General features: G+C 49.1%; 2 protein-coding genes across 6 annotated transcripts in view; one reads left to right on the plus strand and one right to left on the minus strand.

The window, feature by feature from the left end:
- Positions 1-5,720, minus strand: part of NR1H3 (nuclear receptor subfamily 1 group H member 3) — a 30,261-nt gene extending 24,541 nt beyond the window's left edge. The window contains exons 1-2 of one of the 4 annotated variants that reach the window (XM_040559979.1): positions 4,070-4,559; positions 1,520-3,035 (exon numbers count right to left, since the gene is read on the minus strand). The gene's annotated coding sequence lies outside the window, so the exon portion shown is untranslated. Of the gene's footprint in view, positions 1-1,519; positions 3,036-4,069; positions 4,560-4,737; positions 4,857-5,585 lie in introns of those variants that run through there. The other 3 variants (XM_040559977.1, XM_040559978.1, XM_040559981.1) reach the window with 3 other exon arrangements.
- A 121-nt stretch (positions 5,721-5,841) lies between these two features.
- ACP2 (acid phosphatase 2, lysosomal) lies at positions 5,842-14,514 on the plus strand. 2 transcript variants are annotated; one of them, XM_040559986.1, is made up of 11 exons: positions 5,842-5,996; positions 6,076-6,171; positions 6,260-6,346; positions 8,506-8,658; positions 8,992-9,090; positions 9,239-9,328; positions 11,460-11,592; positions 11,668-11,756; positions 12,382-12,488; positions 12,709-12,884; positions 12,963-14,514. In XM_040559986.1, exons 1-11 carry the CDS (start codon positions 5,883-5,885, stop codon positions 13,097-13,099), a joined length of 1,281 nt encoding a protein of 426 aa, XP_040415920.1. In that variant the 5' UTR covers positions 5,842-5,882; the 3' UTR covers positions 13,100-14,514. The 2 variants fall into 2 exon arrangements, with proteins under 2 accessions (XP_040415920.1, XP_040415921.1); XM_040559987.1 differs by lacking the exon at positions 6,260-6,346 and having other exon boundaries at positions 5,844-5,996.
- The last annotated feature ends 148 nt before the right edge of the window (positions 14,515-14,662 follow it).

Genomic DNA, 14,662 nt, shown 5'->3' on the forward strand with positions numbered 1-14,662 from the left:
ATAGACTGCTTAAATTCCAAACATTTCTATGTAAGTAGGAATTTACACACATTTGTCCAAGCTTACACTCGGTGAATTTATTTTCTAAGACAATGACAAATTATGATAAAGCCTAAAACAATCATTTAAACAAAACCAGAAATGCTCTCCAAGCAGAAACAGCACACGGTTGCAGTGGAATGCTTAAAGAACACAATTCCTAAGCTTGAGGAAGTTCTTAAGGCCACGGAACCAGAATCCACTGAAGTACCAATCGAAAAAGGACAGAAAGATTAGTTTCATCAATTTGATTATTAAATTAGTTCAGTTCACTGAATGCTGGGGGAGGGAAGCATAAAACGGGGGAGATGTTTTCTCTCCCAATCTCTGAATAAAAACAACACAAGGGAGGATGAGTTATGCTCGCTCTAAGATCTGGAAGGACACAATGACCAAAAACAACCAGTTCGTTTTGCTGAGTACAGATAACACTGCCTTGTTACAGTAAAACAGTTTGAACAACAACACACTCCAGCAAGCATATTTTCTCTTCAGTATCCAGTCCTTGATTATAGTCTGATTATAAAATATTTAGTTTTGCATGTTTTTAATTTGACCTTTTTATTCAAATGCAGTTTTGCACAAGTCATAAGGAAAGGAATTACTCATCTAGTAAATCCAAATGACTATTTTCTAACGTAAACATTTACTGTGATATAATAGCGTAACGCAGATGTATGTATACACCATCATCCTGCTTAGCAAGAAATATTAATAAATTAGCTTCACCAAGTAGAACATACCTTCCTCTTAGGAAAACACCAAATGCAAAACCAGGCTTACGTGAATTACTTAAACCACCAACCAAGACTTAAAATCAGCAAGTTGGAAGCCTGGCTTTAAACCACTCAGCCTTGTTTGTTTCACAGCTGCGCTGGGATCAGAGGGCCAAGAGTGCCCCTCTCCCCAGAGAGGCAGAGGATGCAACTCCTATGCCCCGATCATTTCAAGAAATTTTACAAGTATATTTACCTATATATATTACTAAACCTTTAAATAAACTATAGAACCTAATATGCCAGGGAACACCTACTCTCTCGTCAGTCATCTGCTTTAGCAACCAGTGCAATACTCACCTAACATCTTTTATTTACATCCCAGAGAGGTATAATTCAGCTTGGCTCTGCAGCACGGCTTTGAAAGCCCTTCAATCCTCCCATCCCAGTTCTCCCGCTTAATCCTACAGACAATGGCTTTGGTCTGATCAAAACACGAATTAGATTTCTAATTCCCTACCATCGTTCTCTCCATTTCACCATCAACTTCGCACTAATAAACATGTATTTCCCCCCCCTTCCCTTAAACACAAAGGACAGGTTTTTGCTCTGCCCTCCTATGTGCACTACCTGAATTAGCCTTTGCCCTCCCCAGATAAGACACTTAAAAGCTTGGCAGCGTATATTTCAACTCACATTACGAAATGAGACTGCTATCACCTTAACATTTTCTTTTGGACACTCAATAAAGCAAGTAATTTTACCTTACAGGAAATCTGGTTTTGAGATCTCCAGGTCTAAAACTGCAAGCTACGCTGGCTCCCAGGATGTCTCCTCGTTAGCGAGGACACAAGCAAGGAGTCCGTCCGTGCTCCAAAAATGGGGAAAAAAAAAAGGTATTTTGTCTTAAGCAGAAAGTCACAGACCACCACCACTCAGGGGGGGCTAGAACTTTAAACAGAGAAATGAATGCCAGAACACGTAAAGCCTCATCTAATTTAAAAATATCATACGCATCAGTCAAACCAAAGCTTGTTACAATACAGCTTGCCAGCTGCCGTAACCGCAATGGAAACGCTAGGTCAAATGCTGTACTCACATATGAGCAGAAGCACGACCAAGTTGAACCTGTTTGTGGCCTAGATGCAGAACTGTGCCTGACTGCAGGAAGCACTCCCCTGAATTCCCTCCTAAGATGAGGCTCCTTCCCACGGAGACGGTTTCCACAGCAAAGAGGATGTGATTCTGCCTTCCTGAATTATTATGCGGTGAGGAACACACAGTAATACTCTCCTGCACAGCAGCAGAACAGTTTTCCCCAATGAAACAAAACATCCTGGTATGTTAAGTTTCACCTCAATTCTGAAACAGTTACTTTCCTCCAAGACTGTCAGATCTGCAGATCTTATTGCTGGGAGGTTACATAAAATCTGACAAGTTTTCCTATTCGACATGCAAAGACCCACAGAGCTGTGGCAACGAGACTTTCACAGCAGCTGCTTCCAGAGTAGATAGCAGGATCATCCTTCAACAGGTTCAAGACAAGGCACCTTATATTCTACATTCTTCCCTGGGAAGATGACTTCTGAAAAACAGCAACAGCTAAAGTCCTTAAATTCAAAGCTTGGAATTTTGAAAAAAGGCCTTCTCGATAGCCATATGTTCACATACCAGATCTAATTACAAAAGATGTAACTTTTGTGGTCTGAGACCATCTCCACTTCTAAAGACCGGATCGCACATTTAAAGACAGCAGAACATTCATCCTTCTGTCTACCGAAGAATGAGCGCTCCGAGAGCCGTAATGGCTATTGCTAGAGAAAGCACCCTTCCTGAAAAACTTATCTGAACAGAGATAACAGCGCTGGAAACACCACTCTTCCTACAGGTGTGAGATGGGGATGAGGCAGCAAGCTCACGCGCTGCACTTGCGCAGCGGCACGCCGCCCGCCTCCTGGCTGCTGAAGGAAATGTGCTGACGAGGCGCAGAGAGCTGCGGCGGCAGTAACTGCTAACAAGCGACAAGGGTAACCCAAGGCACGCAGCCAGGACACAACAAGTCAGTGATAAAGTTTCCTGTTTGTTAGTTTTTCCTTTTTTTTTTTTTTTTGGATTAGGCAATTTATATATATATAGGCCCTGCTACAGTACTTCTCGTGGTGTTCTTCACTACACAAGTAGCTGCAGGGTTCCTTGAGGAGCCACAGAGCTCCTGAGCAGCTCCACAGTCTCCATACTCTGCCTCGGGTTTATTCTCCCAGCTATTTTGTTGGCCTCCTTCTGCAAAGAAGAACACACGTGTAAACACATGAGAAAGAAATGCTAAGCTCAATGCCAGATTTCGACAAGGGATTAGGCCGGGAAACCGGGCAGCCTGTTCTCAGGCCTTGCAGCAGTAGGAACCTTCTGGTGAGCGCGTTACAGGCGTGGTAGCAGAGAAGTGTGGCAAGGCCAAACTCCGTCTTGTCCTGGCACAACACGGACCGTGTCCAATGCCCTCTTTCCACAGCCCAAAGGAGGGAAGGCGGAGCTCAGCAACACACTGCTGGAATTCTCAAGCCGAATTTGCTCCCTTAATTAGAAGGGAAGACCACTACTCGCTAAGGGAAGGAGCAAACAGCTTTTCCTTTTTCTGCCTGCCCTCAAGTACGGCCTTCTCCTGGACACCCGGGGAGCAGCAGATGCTCCACGTTCCTCAGAACAAGCAGCAGAGCTCAGAGGATTGTCTTCCCTGCAAACATAACCTGCAGTCATAGCCAGGAACTGGCTGACACACGGTGATCCAAATGGTTAGTCACGAATGTGAGTCAGGGTTGGAGACTCCCGCAGAAGAAGCCTTGCAGTGAAGAGCCCAATGGTGCCTTTAGGGGAAAAAAAATAAAAAAGGCAGGGGGGGTGGGAAATCTGTGGCAGAAGGTATCTCAGCAGCCATCAGAGGTTTGTTGTGCTGTAATACCTGTTGTTGCAGATCTCCGGACCTTAGCACAACGTGTGGCAACGAAATGGCACACTGAGAAATCACCACCACCAGAAGCAAAGTTACCCTCTTATGGTGCCGTGTAAACCGACAGCCGTGCAGACAAGCCTGCGCCCCGGAAAGCTCGCGATGTACGCTGACAGGATGCGACAGGTGAAGGGGACAGCAAAACACAGAGCTGAGCAGCGCAGACAAGGACAGGCGACGAGCAGCCACAAAACAAGCAAACACCTCCCCATCCTGCACCCGGCAGCACCTCTGGCAGAGCTCAGGGTTCTCCAGGCACACAGCGACAGCCACAATCAACCGACCCCTTCCCACCGCCTGCCCCATCCACCTGCTGCCTCTCGGAGGGGGGAAACCTTTCCAGCGCTGTCCCAGAGCAGCAGAGCCCTCTCTGCTCCGTGATCCAAGCGGGTGAGCGGCTCCTTCCTGCGCTGCCGAGGCCCCGTTTCCTTCCAGCACCTTCCAGCGCCTCCCCAGCCCCGGGAGGAAAGTTACCGGTGCTGCTGGCCCACCGCTCCGACCCGGCCGCCCACGCCACGCGTGTCTCGCCCCGCCTCGCCCCACTCCGCCCAGCGGCCACCCACGCTGGGAAGCGGGGCCTCGGTGCCCACCAGAGCAAGCCCCCGGCACAAAATCCACCCCGAGTGCTGCGGGAGGCCGGGAGCGAAACGAAAGCTGGGGTTCGTGCCAGCAAACAGCTGAACCGAAGTCGGTTCCAGCGCGCTCGCACACGCGTGGCTCGGAGCTGAAGGCAACGCGGTGGCTTGGAGCCCCGCCACGCGCTCGCGTGGCCAACGGCTCGGGGCGGGCGAGACCTCGGAGACCTCGCTCAAGGACGAGGAGCCCCGCGGGTGCGCCGCTGGCCTTCCGCAAGTGGGGCCGGATCGCTCCCCGGCGCAGTACAGAGCAGCGTGAGGTGACTCGTAATTGAGGCCGTGCCCAATCCTTTTCTTTACGCATCAGTTGGAGCTCGGAGAGCTGGCCCGACGTGAAAATTACCAGTTAGAGGCTGAAGTCAAAGCAAGCTCGCCCAGGACTGCCTTTAAATCACAGCTCGCTACAGCCAGCGAACGCAGCTCTGACCTAAACTTCTGCCTGACGCCTGCTCCAGCCCCAGCGGCGCTTGGAGCTTTGCTTCATCACCAATTTCCTGTCAGCTTTCTCAAATCAGAAAAGAGAACCAAAACCAATAAAAAATAAAACAACAAAGTAGGTGGGTGCCTGCTGTGAACAACACCCGCTCCTCATCTGTGAATAACTTCTTACCACACGCCCTGAGCGCCCCAGTGGGGCAGCAGCAGCAGTAGGAATACTAGAAAAATACAATAACGTGATGCTTTCCAAGAAATATGAAATATCCTTCAATTCATTAAATATTCAAGCACAAGCAAATTAAACAAATTATTCCACCCAGCTGAACCTTGGACGTTGCACACAGCCGGCATTGACACAACCCCTCTATTCCATAAATAATTCAGCGCTCCGTAAAAGACTGCACACGCAGCTTCGTAAGGCTGCTAGCCGCCTGAGGTTTCAAGCGAGCAGACACCCACAGGGACAAACGAGGGGGCTGATTCCCGAGCTGCTGGGCTGCGTGCTCCCGGGATTTGCTCAGGTTTCCGAGCTGCCAGGCTTCGTGCTCCCAGGATTTCCCTGCGAACCCGAGAGGCAGACCCTCGGCCACCAACCCAGCACTACAGGCCAGGCTTCCCCGCGCCTCCGCCGGGCTCCGCGCGGAAGGACCGCGTTAGGGAGCAGCCGGCGAACACCAGGCCGGCTGCGTGAGGGCCGCCCGCAGCCACCCGGCACCCTGGGTCCCAGCCGGGCTCCGCGGGTCCCCCCCTTACCTAATCCGGCCGCTCTGAGGGGCGCCGACCCCCCCCCCCCGGCGCCGGGGGGCCGCCCGCCGCCCGCTGCCCGCCGCCTCGGGGCCGCCACCGGCCCGGCCGGGCACCGCCTCAGCCGGGCCCCGGGCAGGCCGCGCGCGCGCAGTGCTCGGGGGAGGCGCCGCCGCCGCCGCCTCGCCGCCCAGCCCGGCCCGGCCCGGCCCAGCCCCGCCGGGGTGCGCCGCCCAAGTGCGGCCGGGCGGGCCCGCGGGGCGGCGGCGCCTGGGTTCCGCGGCTCGGCCCGGAGGGGGAAGCGCGATGGCGGCCGAGGCGCGGCGGTGGCGGTGGTGGCGGCGGGGCGGCGCCGCGCTGCTCCTGCTGGCGCTGTGCCTGCAGCCGGCCCGGCCCCGCAGCCTCCGCTTCGTGACGCTGGTGAGGGGCGGGCGGGCGGGTTGGGGGGAGCGGGGGGCGCGGGCGGCTCGGGGCCGCGCTGACCGGGTGCCGCCCGCAGGTGTACCGGCACGGGGACCGCTCGCCCATCAAGGCCTACCCGCGGGACCCCTTCCAGGAGGCCGCCTGGCCACAGGGCTTCGGGCAGCTCACGCAGGTGCGTGCGGGCACCGGGCACCGGGGAGGGGGGGAACCGGGGGGCGCCGGGGCCTCGTTAACGGCGGGCGGCGCCGATCCCGTTGCAGGTGGGGATGCGGCAGCAGTGGGAGCTGGGCCAGGCCCTGCGGCGGCGCTACCGCGGCTTCCTGGGCGCCGCGTACCGGCGGCAGGAGGTGAGTGCCGGGCCGGGGGGGGCGGCGCGGGGCTGCCGGGCTGAGCGGCAGCAGCACGCCGCTGGGGAGCGTTAACGCCAAGAGGTGCAAAGCCAGCCCCGTGAAGCGAAACGGGTGTGCTGGGCGGTATCTGGGGCTTGTTTCCCGCTCCAGGTCGTTCTGTCGCAACAGCGGATCCTGGCTCAAAGCAAGAACGCGGCCTGCGTTTGCCTCGCCTTCTGCGGTGTGGCGCTGTCCTACAGGAGTCTGCACGGCCAAACAGCAACCCCTAGCCAAAAGTGACCTCGCTTGTTTCCACCTGTAAAAGCTTCATTCCCCCCAAACCTATTAATTTCCCTCTCTTTCTCTGTGATGTTGCCCTGTTTTATTCTAGTTCTAAAGAATCTGATAATCACAAGTAGGTTTGTGTTATAAAAATTACGGTGCCCATGTGCTGTGCACAGAGGAAAATGCACAATGCCCCCCAAATAGCCATACTGGTTGACCAGAGGGGTGTGAGTCAATTGGAACATGAGCAAGTGCCACGATGAGAGGCACACTGTCACATGCTTGGGATGGAAAGCTGGCGGTCAAGACCTGCTTGTCCCACTGCTGGCCGCATATCGCTTGTTTTATCTGAGTCTACTTTGGGTGATTGACCAAACGAGGCAAACTGAGAGTCCCTGTAAGATTTTCTGTCCTGTTTCGCCCCCCTTTTTGGACTCCCCAGGATGTATAAAGCTTCACATGATTCGTATTACACCCCCTTTGTCATTTGCTTCTTTAACAAAACTTCCAGTGTCAGCTCAAACGTGGATCCTTTAGCCTTCCTCAGTAGTTCCTTTCCAAACATACTTCACTCTTATAAAGCTTTTGCCAGCTGAAGCTGTTTCTCTTCCCTTGCCTGAGAAGGAAAAACAAACCATGGCATATGCAAACAAAGACTGTTTTGCTAACAAAGCCTGTATCTCTGCCTGAATTGAGCAAGCTCTTTCTTATGAGAAGTGTTGCCTCTGGATGACACCGTGTGACCGTCTGTCACCTGACTCAGCGACAAGCTGGAGCCTTGGCAAAAGGTGCTGAAGAAAGCAAATATGCTCAGGGCTTAATTGTTTTTTTTTACGACACTTGTAAAATTAGATCCTTATCTCTTAAAATAGTTCCTTTTTTCAGAGCTTGCCTAGGATGAAGGCAATCCTGTCTAACATGTACAGGATCAGTTGTTTTCAGGCCACAGTTAGGAGGTAAGAGTGGGTAGGAATTGTCAGACTTTTTTGTCATGACTGTTAAGTTTTGAGATACACTGTGTATGGGGGATGCTATACAGGGTGAGCATATGTGGTGGTTTTTTAGCATTTAAAATCCCAATCTTGACATTCTATTTGATTCTTCTGGTTTTCAGTTCTTGTTTCAGATCCAGTATGCTGGGGTTAAGGGCATTCTTTCACATGTGTTCCTGTTGTTTTGCACTAGTTTTCTTCTAATCTCCTCCCAGTGTTTTTAGCACACAGATACCAGAATAGCAAAGTTTTGCCATTTTGACCTTCTGGACTCTTTAATATTTTCCCTTTTCTTTCCTTTCTGGCTCAGATCTCTCTCTCTGAGCTCTGGAATGGTAAGTCTTTGCCCATTAATCCCAAGAGCCCACAATGATCAAATGACATCTCAGCTCCCCCGTTCTCTTTCTTAGACTGCAGATTATTAATTATTTCTCAGATGGTAAAGCTGAGGCTTGGAGAAGCCAGGTTTCTGCAGGAGCGGCAGCTTGTTCCTGGAATGGAGAACTGAACGCAGCAGTTTGCCCTAGTCCTGCTCTGTAAATATAGTGCATTTCCTATCTGTGCCCATCATTATCTGCATTATGTTGCTCTTCTCTGACTCTTGTTTATTTTCAGACTCCCTTCTTTCTATCTGTAATCTCCACACAGTGCTTCTCACTATTTCACTTACCCAGAACAGACTGCTGTAGCGTTACACAACAAATCATCTTTCACATCCATCCTTAAAGTTTCATCCAGGTTGACAACCAGCAGGCTCAGTCACTTCAGTTCCTGTTATCCTGTTGTCCGCAAGCAGTGGCAGGGCACGTGGCAATGTTCCTCAGCACGTGCGTTGTCCTGCGTCCGAGCGTCACCGCTTACAGTAGCATTACTAACGGTGCACTGTCCCTGTCCTGGCAGATCTTCATCCGCAGCACAGATTACGATCGGACGTTGATGAGTGCAGAGGCCAATCTGGCAGGCCTGTATCCCCCAGAGAGACAACAGATGTTCAACCCTAACATTTCCTGGCAGCCTATCCCTGTACACACAGTGCCTGAGTCCGGGGAAAGGGTAAGTCAGTCCCGAGGATATGTCCTGACTACACAAGTGGCATGTTATGCTGACTTCTCCAGAAGTCTTTACTTCAGTCTCAATTCAGATTGTTTTGAGCTTCTCCTGGGACCTGTCTTGCAAAGATTCTTTCGTTCTTCTGAACGAGATGAGAACTGAGGGGCTGTGTTTGTTCACTCAATATATTAGCTGCACCAGGCCACACACAAGCTGGAGCACATTAGAGGGCAGTACTTGAAGCTGTAGATGGTCGGGGTTTCGTTGCAATTCTGTATGTTTAAAGTCCTGTACGTAGGCATTCTCAGTGACTTAGCTGCTCTCATCTCTGTCCAGCTACTGAAGTTTCCATTGAACCCCTGCCCACGGTATGAACAACTACAGAACGAAACACGGCACTCACCAGAATACATAAATAAGACCAGAGAGAATTTGGTAAGTGATTGCGTGAGGTAAAGTGGTCCTGTAGTTAAAATAGCGCTTCTACATAATCAGAGCTCTGACAATATAATGTAGTGCATATCACACAGGACGAAACAGGAAAATTGAAGGCCTCTCTCTCTCTGTTCATACATACCTACAGCAATTCCTGCAGATGGTGGCAAATGAGACTGGGATTCGGGATGTCTCTCTCGAGACTGTCTGGAGTGTGTATGACACACTGTTCTGCGAAGTAAGTTTCTGCATAAATGTGCGTGGATTTGCACTTTGGTATGTAAGCCTCCCACTTTGTAGCTTAAATATCATGCCAAAGCCAGAAAAAAAAGGCCACCAGCACAATAACTATCTCATTTGAAAGACACTAGAAAATGACCACAATCTGAAATCTTCAGATGTCCGTGGACAATTCTGAATTAAGTAAGGTAGAAATGAGATCTCTGGAAGCTGAAGGAGTGCTAACTTTATGATTTAAATTGGAGGTTTTACATTTGGACTGTTCCTGATTCTGCTTCTGTTAGTTTGGATCGGTCACTTCTTTGTTTCTGTTAATGCCCTCTCTAAAGAAGTGCTCCACTGGGTTAAGTGGGGTTCGCCAACATCTGTTTTTTGACCTATTATGAGGTCCTGTGACAAAGACTAGACTAGAGACAGACATTACTGTTTTACTATCTGGGGCGAAGCACAAAACTCATACGGAATTTTCTTGAAAGCACATCTCCTGAAAGCTTAAAAATAAAAATCAATTTAGCTGTGCTAATGCCAAAGTAAAGGTCGTGTATCCAGGAGACTTACAGTTGTTGCACAGGTTTGTGTACAACCATATAGCACAATGAAGCAAATTAAAGAGCTCTTTAATATCAAACTAGTTAGCAATAGAAGAAGCTGTAAACCCTGACACTGACATGCTACTTCTGACACTGTCTGTGTTGGTTCTATGGAGGTGCAAGGGTAGCGAGATTGCTGGCAATGGTACAGTAATGCAGTATATGCTACATTTGGGATGCAAAGCATAAACCTGAATGGCGTTGCACTTTGCTGCATAAAGTAGCTGCTTGAGTTGCTGCAACCTGAGAATATTCCAGTCCAGAGCTGCATTGCACTGTGTAAATTTGCCCTTTGTATCACAAAGCCAATCTCCTATCTTGTAACAGTGACAGTGAAGCAAGTTCTGCCAGTACCAAAAACTCCTGGTCAGAGAGATCAAGAATTTCAAAACTGCACTTTCAAGACTCACTTAAAGAGCTTGCAGATTGGGCCCAGAAGCCCAGCTGACAACCGTTGTATCCCTGAGAACGTGGATAACAGCTCACTGTCCCAAAATGAAACTAGAACATAGGAAGGAAGTAGAGATTTACTGTCAAAACTATACCCTCATCCTGATTAATGTCTGTGGCCACTTTGGGCTTCCTCCTTTTTTCTCACTTTTACAAACAGTGCCCTGAAGAGGAATGCTTTTCTCACCTGAGCCAGTAGATTCACTCTACCATCTGGATGGAAAAAAAAAAAAGAAAAAAGGTCCAAGAAATACCTGAACTTACCAGCTACTCTCTTTATAAATTAATGAAAAACTAACTAAATACCTAAGTTGCTGATGGGAATTTCTGTGAAACTGCTGAGACAGAATGGGCCCTTAAAGATACTCAAACTCATCTCCTGGCAGTTTAATAGGATGTGGCATAGAAAATTGCTCCATCCGAGTAATGCCAGGGAACCACAACTCTTGTTTGTCTGCCAGTATAACTAATCCTTTCTTGTAAAGGGTTGGCTGCAAAGCAAATTCCTTTCTTGGTTCCCAGTTCTGTGTATTCTAGGTTTGGTTACTGGGCTCTGTCAGTAGTGCATCCCACTACTATGTCTGCTAACACTAAGTGCTTGCTAACTTTTTCCAACATCTTTCAGTGGCCCACAGAGCCTCCTCGGGAATTGTGCTGCAGGTAAACCAGAAACCTTGAGTCCTTGGGCTCTCTCACTTAGCTTCTTATTTATGGCTGCATACCATCTGCAGGGCACAGTCAGCCACATGTAGTGTAGAGCAAATGCCCCGAGATTACTGTACTGTCATAACGCTCTAACCCTGCGCTCCAGGTGTACTTTCACAGAAAAGTAGCTCCTAGATTCTAGTCTTGATGCTTCTCACAATTAGTTTCTGAAACAACATTTGAAAGGAATGACATGAACTACGTGTGTTCTCTGCATGCAGCATGACAGGGTGAGGACAGAATCATAACTAGACAAGGGTCCTACTTAAACAATACAAAAAATCGGCAGCAGTATGGGCAGAACTCCAGACACCCTGACCCCCATTCTCTGATTAGTCTGTGGTCCGTCCTACCTCCAGATGAGTACTCTCTTTCTCTTCCTAGCAAGTACACAAAATGGATTTGCCGTCATGGGTGACGCCAGATGTCATGTCTCAATTGAAGCAACTGAAAGACTTTGGTTTTGAATTTCTGTTTGGAATCCACCATCGAGTAGAAAAAGCTCGTTTGCAAGGCGGTGAGTGCAGTAGGGAAGGAGCTTTGTGCTGTTCTGCCTAGATTTTGAATCTTACTAGCTGTTCCCTTTCCCCAGGGGTCCTTCTGGATCACATTAGGAAAAACCTAACCAAAGCAGCAAATGCCTCTGCCCACCAGCACCTGAAACTTCTCGCCTATTCAGCGGTAAGTCAGAGGTTGGGTATGAACTTTGCTCCATCTCCTCCTCCTCACATTTGGGGTTGGGTCTTGCTAATGGTTTTTACCCTTTCTGGCTTCTCTACAGTCTGTGCAGTGAGCAGGAGATGCATCTTTGCCTCTGGCTGGGTGGGATATGCAATACTTGGCACCGTTCGTCTGGGGCCCCCGAGGAAAATTCCCAAGCTGCACTTAGTTCCTGTTATAGCTTAGGCTCATGGATAAGACTGGCAGTCTTTGGGGAGCCACTGCTATATTTATTTGGTGGATGGGTTGATGCTACTCCAATGTGAAGTTTCAGCAGTACAGCTAAAGAGAGTCACCCCCCTTTCCAGCAGCCTGCTGGCTGGAAAGTCAAGCATCTCCCAGATTGCTCCCTAGAGATTAATTCTTAAAAGAACAATGCAGGATAGATACGGCTGTGTTTCACTTCCTCTCCTTCTCTGGCGCCATCACAGATCACCTTTCCAACTACTGCTCCTTTCCCTTCTTTCATCCAGAAGTTACAAAGGTGGCTTCCCTTCTGCACTGCCTTGCCCATTACTGGTATGGTCTGAGCTGCCCTGCCACATTCATGAGGGTGACTGATTTGGTTTTTTTCCCTCTTTCTCAGCATGACACCACACTTGTGGCACTGCAGATGGCTCTAGATGTCTACAACAAGATTCAAGCACCATACGCCTCATGTCATTTATTTGAGCTGTACCAAGAGGATGATGGGTGAGGGCTGCAGTAAAGATGTCTGCTGTGATTTCACCTCAAGGGTTAGATACCTAGGCTAGGTGCAATCTAGGGGGATGCAAGCTTGCTCCTAGTGGCAGACTCTTAGGAGGAAAACTGTGACCAGACTAAAGGAAATGGTGTGCACACTAAGATTTTTTTTGGGAAGGGGTGACTTGAGCTGGAGGAAAAAAAAAATCTAGCTGTGTTTTGTTTTCAGTGACTTCTCTGTGGAGATGTTTTTCCGGAATGAGAGCGGAAAGGAACCTTTCCCACTGACAATCCCTGGCTGTCAGCAGAAATGTCCCCTGCATAAATTCTTGGAACTCACAGATCCCGTTGTGCCTCAGAACTGGGAGCAAGAATGTCAGGTAGCAAGCAGCATGCAAGACACAGGTGAGCCCAGGCTGGACCAGAACATGGCAGAAGGGGAAAGCCTGGAATTACTCTGACCACTTATTTTCTCCCTTGCAGGACTGTTTGTAGGTCTGGCTGTGTGTGGATCCGTTCTCCTTCTCCTTATAATCCTCCTCTTGACTGTACTCTTTCGCATACAGTCGCAGCCCCCTGGCTACCGGCATGTTTCCAATGAGGGAGAAGAGCAGGCCTGACAGTTGCTTCAACTGCTTCCCAGGCAGTAGGGGGGAGCAGCGTTGCCCCTAAGGACGATTGGGCACCTTCAGTAACTGAGCATTCTTCTGCTTTGGCCATTGCTTCCCAGAATGAAGCTGGACTGTGATTTTTGGACTTTTTCTAAACCCAGAGAGAGGACTGACCTACTCTAATGGAAGTGATGCATTTTAATTCTGAGAAGCCAGGATACTGTGTGGTGCCTCTAGCCCTCATACAGTCAGCCTGGGATTCTCACCAAGGCCAGTTAGAGCAGCTGCTCCTCGTGAAGAATTTTCCTCCTTTCAGTGATTGTAAATGTTACCACTCACCCTTACTGTGGCAGGGGGATTTGGGCCTCCAGAAGGTGCCACATCAAGCACAATTAAGAATTGCATTTCTCTTCAGGGTCAACCTGCTTTGTGTGCTTTTCTCTCAAGTCCTTGGACTCATGGTGGTGGGAAGGCTGGGCGTGGAGCAGAAGACCCAGCTCCCCCATGATGCACAGACACTCATCTGCTGACCATGCAGAGGGAGCTGCTGCAGAGATGGCAGATCGTGAAAAGTGTTTCCTGAGGCTGCTGCCAAGTAGTTGTTCATGGTCTCCTTTTCCCCTTGTCGAAGTGTAGTTCAAGAGAGAAGTGGCCTGTAATCAGGACAGGACTGCAAACCTGGCAGTGGTTTCTAGCATTCAGCTCAGAGTAGGTTACATATGATCCACAGAGTAAAGAGCTTCGTAAAGGAGACGAATTCCTGTAGTCACGGTGAACCCCATTCCTTGTGCAGTGGTAGCTCTAGAAAGGAGAGAGTCCTTGTAGATAGGAAGCATTTTCTATGTTGCTAAAGATTCTTTCTAAGGAATTCTAAAGTTTCTTTTCTAAAGATTCAGTCTTTAAATTTGACCTCTGTGCTTCAAGTACCTATTACAGGGGAGTATCCTGTACTGCAGGCGGTCCAGATTTCAGCTGGAGCCACAGGAACATGCTTTACTGGCAGAAAGTTTTTATGCTATAATTAAAGAGATGTAGCAGAGCTGTTTACCTAAGACTAGACTGAATGCCAACTTCCATAGTTTTTTCTTCCCATCCTCTCTACTGCACAGCCTTACCCAGAAAAAATGAAAAAAAACATATATAAAGGATCAGACCTTGCAGGTAAATACAGGCCCCTTCATCTGCCACACTTTAGCATTTTATCCGAAATGTGATTCTTTCTCCCAGCAAGCTGGATGGAAGCCACAATCCTCTCTCACCTGTCCCCGTGATACCGAGTTGAAAGGACAAATGGTCTCTTCATTGATAGAACCATAGGATCAGATTTGAAGTCCTTCATTAGCAGATAGGTGAAACCTTACTATGTTTGGTTGGATAGCAGGGAGTTTAGAAACTTTGTATTACTTAGCCAGCTTCATCTGTACGAAAATAGAGACTTGTATCTCAAAGTGAGGGCAAGATGAGCCAGGCCTGGAGGGTATGTCAGAAGATTAGGTGAGGAAATCATGCTATGCACATGTGCTTGGATGTGTAACCGACTACGCTCAGTGTGCAGGCCTAAGTTGAGAGATT

Source organism: Cygnus olor, chromosome 5 (genome assembly GCF_009769625.2).
Source record: "Cygnus olor isolate bCygOlo1 chromosome 5, bCygOlo1.pri.v2, whole genome shotgun sequence".
NCBI classification, from domain to species: domain Eukaryota; kingdom Metazoa; phylum Chordata; class Aves; order Anseriformes; family Anatidae; genus Cygnus; species Cygnus olor.